Genomic DNA, 2,546 nt, shown 5'->3' with positions numbered 1-2,546 from the left:
TAATTCCGGCACCTTCCCTCTGCTAATTATTTCCTGTTTCTCCTTTATATAGCTTAAATTGTGAATATTTGTCTGCATGTCATAGAATAGCTTACATTTGTAGACTTGTTTGAGATTTTTAAGGTGTTTTATATATACACACCCAAAATTTGTGTTTTATTTATGTATAAATATATTTACATATAATTAATATTACATTTTATTTGTTTATTACAATTTACATATATCTATGTATAAATATAACACGCAAATATGTGTGCACGTATAATATAATGTATAGAACACATGTATGTATATAGTTGCCTGTAAGAATAAAAGGCACATGTCGCATTTATAGCACACACGTGCTACATATATGTACAGAGGTAGATATGGCATTTGCAGCACCCACATATGCTATATACATATGTATCCACCCATGCTTCTCTATAGCATTTATGGCCCGCTTATGCTATAGATCCAGGCACACCTATATGCGAGGTACGTCTATCCTCCCACAGGCACCAGTAAATCAAGCATTCCTATATGCACACACACATACTCTATTAGACGGTATGGAAGTTCCCAGGGGGCACCTTCCCCTTTCACTGCAGCCCCTATAGACGTTGATTGGCGTTTATTGATCGCTGATTGATTGCATTTCCGAGAGTGGGAGGGGGAGAGAGGCTGCCCGGGCTTCCTGGCCGGTCGCTCCAGCTGCTCCGCCCCCTCTCCCTCCCGCTCCCAGGGGCAGCGGTGACTCATGGCGGAGGCGGCTACGACGACAGCAGCCCAGCGCAAGGAGGCGGGGGAGGCGGCGGCTGGTTCAGGGGGAGCCGAGTGGGGCGGGCTTCGCAGCAGAGGCGGCGGCGGCCGAGGCGAGCGGACGTGCGTGGAGCGAGCTCCGCGAGCAGAAGCAGGAGCAGGAGCCAGATCCAGAGCGGGCCCGGGACCCAAGGAAGGCGGCAGGGCGGCGGCGGCTTGTCGGGAGCCCCGGGCAGCAGCGGCGGCGGCGGCAGTGGTAGACGACGACAACATGGTCGGCTGGCCGTGGGACGCGCGCAAGGCGCTGGGGGTCGCGCTCCTGGTCGCCACGGTGCTCAGCGCCGCGCTGCTGGCCCGTGGGGAGCTCCCGGGCCCGGACACCCAGGAGCAGGAGCGCCAGCAACAGCTGCAGGAGCAGCAGCCCCGGGGTGAGTGAGTGAGAGAGAGACAGTGGCCGAGTGACCACAGCCCAGTCCTCGGCCAGCACAGCCCCAGCCAGCACATGCCTGCCTGCGCACACACATACACACACACACACACACACACACACGGCTGTACAGAGAACACAGCTCATATGCGTCTGTAGTCCCACACCAGCCACATGCACGCACACACATTCACCCCCTCCCCCCAGCACTGCACACAGAAAACACGGCTTATGCACACACAATATACCCCGCGTCTCCCAGGCAACACACACCTGCAATCTCACCCGCCCACTAGCAATATTCCGTTTCATCGCTGCCACCGAGGTGCGGGCACACACGGCTCACACACAATATCCCCCCCTCCCCGCAGCACACATGCTCTATACACACTCGCCCCTGCAGTCATACGCCTGCATGATTGCCTGCGCACATAGAACGCCATACGCACACACCTCATACACAGGACCTCCCCGACACACGCAAACACATCTGCAGTCATATGTCAGCCTTTCGAATGCATGCGCACACAACATTCACACACATACACACACACACACACACACACAGCATCCACAGCCTCTCCTGGACATATGAATACATAACATCTTAAAAAAAACCCAACCCATTGCATTTTTAATTGTGAGTTCCAAATTTTCTCCATCCCATCAGCCCCGTTTCCACCCATTGGAGAAGGCTAGCAGTGAGATACCCATTACACATGGGAAGTCTTGCATGAACGTTTCTTTATTAGCCACAGCTAACACACATCAGAAGTCATAAGCCAGCCACAAGCGTGTGAGCACGTAGATGGATGTACAGCTTACAGCATTCAGACCCTTCTTGACAACACATCTGTAGCCATACACCAGCAGCTTGTACGCCTGCGCAGGCATGCAGCTTACACAGAACATGCAGACACACAGAAAACACATGCACACACACATTCTCTCCTTTTCTCTTCCCTTCCCTCTCTCCCTCCCTTCCTCATTATTGTTCCCTTCCTTTCTTTCCTCTTCTCTCCCCCTCCTTCACCCACTCCCTCCCTCTCTCCCTCTTTCTTCCCTCCCTCCCTTCTTCCCTCTCTTTCTTCTTTCCTTTCTCTCTCCTTCCCTCTGTTCTCCCTTTTCCTTTCCACTCCTCCCTCTCTCTCTCCCTTTCTCTCTTCCTCCCTCCATTCCTTTCTTTCTCTCTCTTCCTCCCTTCCCTTCTCTTCCCTTCCCTCCCCTCTTCTCTCTCCCTCCCTTCCTTCATTTCTTCCTCCTCTTCTTTCTCTTTCCCTCTCCCTCTCCCTCCCTCCATTCATTCTCCCTCCTTTCTCCCTCCTTCCTCTCTTCATTTCTTCCTCCTCTCTCCTTCCCTCCCCCTCTTCTTTTT

At 52.6% G+C, this 2,546-nt stretch overlaps 1 protein-coding gene across 1 annotated transcript in view; it reads left to right on the top strand.

The window, feature by feature from the left end:
- Positions 1-859: 859 nt before the first annotated feature.
- The window catches only part of HGSNAT (heparan-alpha-glucosaminide N-acetyltransferase), a 44,473-nt gene continuing 42,786 nt past the window's right edge, over positions 860-2,546 (top strand). The window contains exon 1 of the mRNA XM_044663531.1: positions 860-1,172. Within this exon, the coding sequence (XP_044519466.1) occupies positions 1,016-1,172 (157 nt within the window). The 5' untranslated portion in view covers positions 860-1,015. The remainder of the gene's footprint in view (positions 1,173-2,546) is intronic.

The sequence above is a fragment of the Gracilinanus agilis genome, chromosome 2, assembly GCF_016433145.1.
Source record: "Gracilinanus agilis isolate LMUSP501 chromosome 2, AgileGrace, whole genome shotgun sequence".
Taxonomy (NCBI): Eukaryota; Metazoa; Chordata; class Mammalia; order Didelphimorphia; family Didelphidae; genus Gracilinanus; species Gracilinanus agilis.
This window is presented reverse-complemented; position numbering and strand designations above follow the sequence as displayed.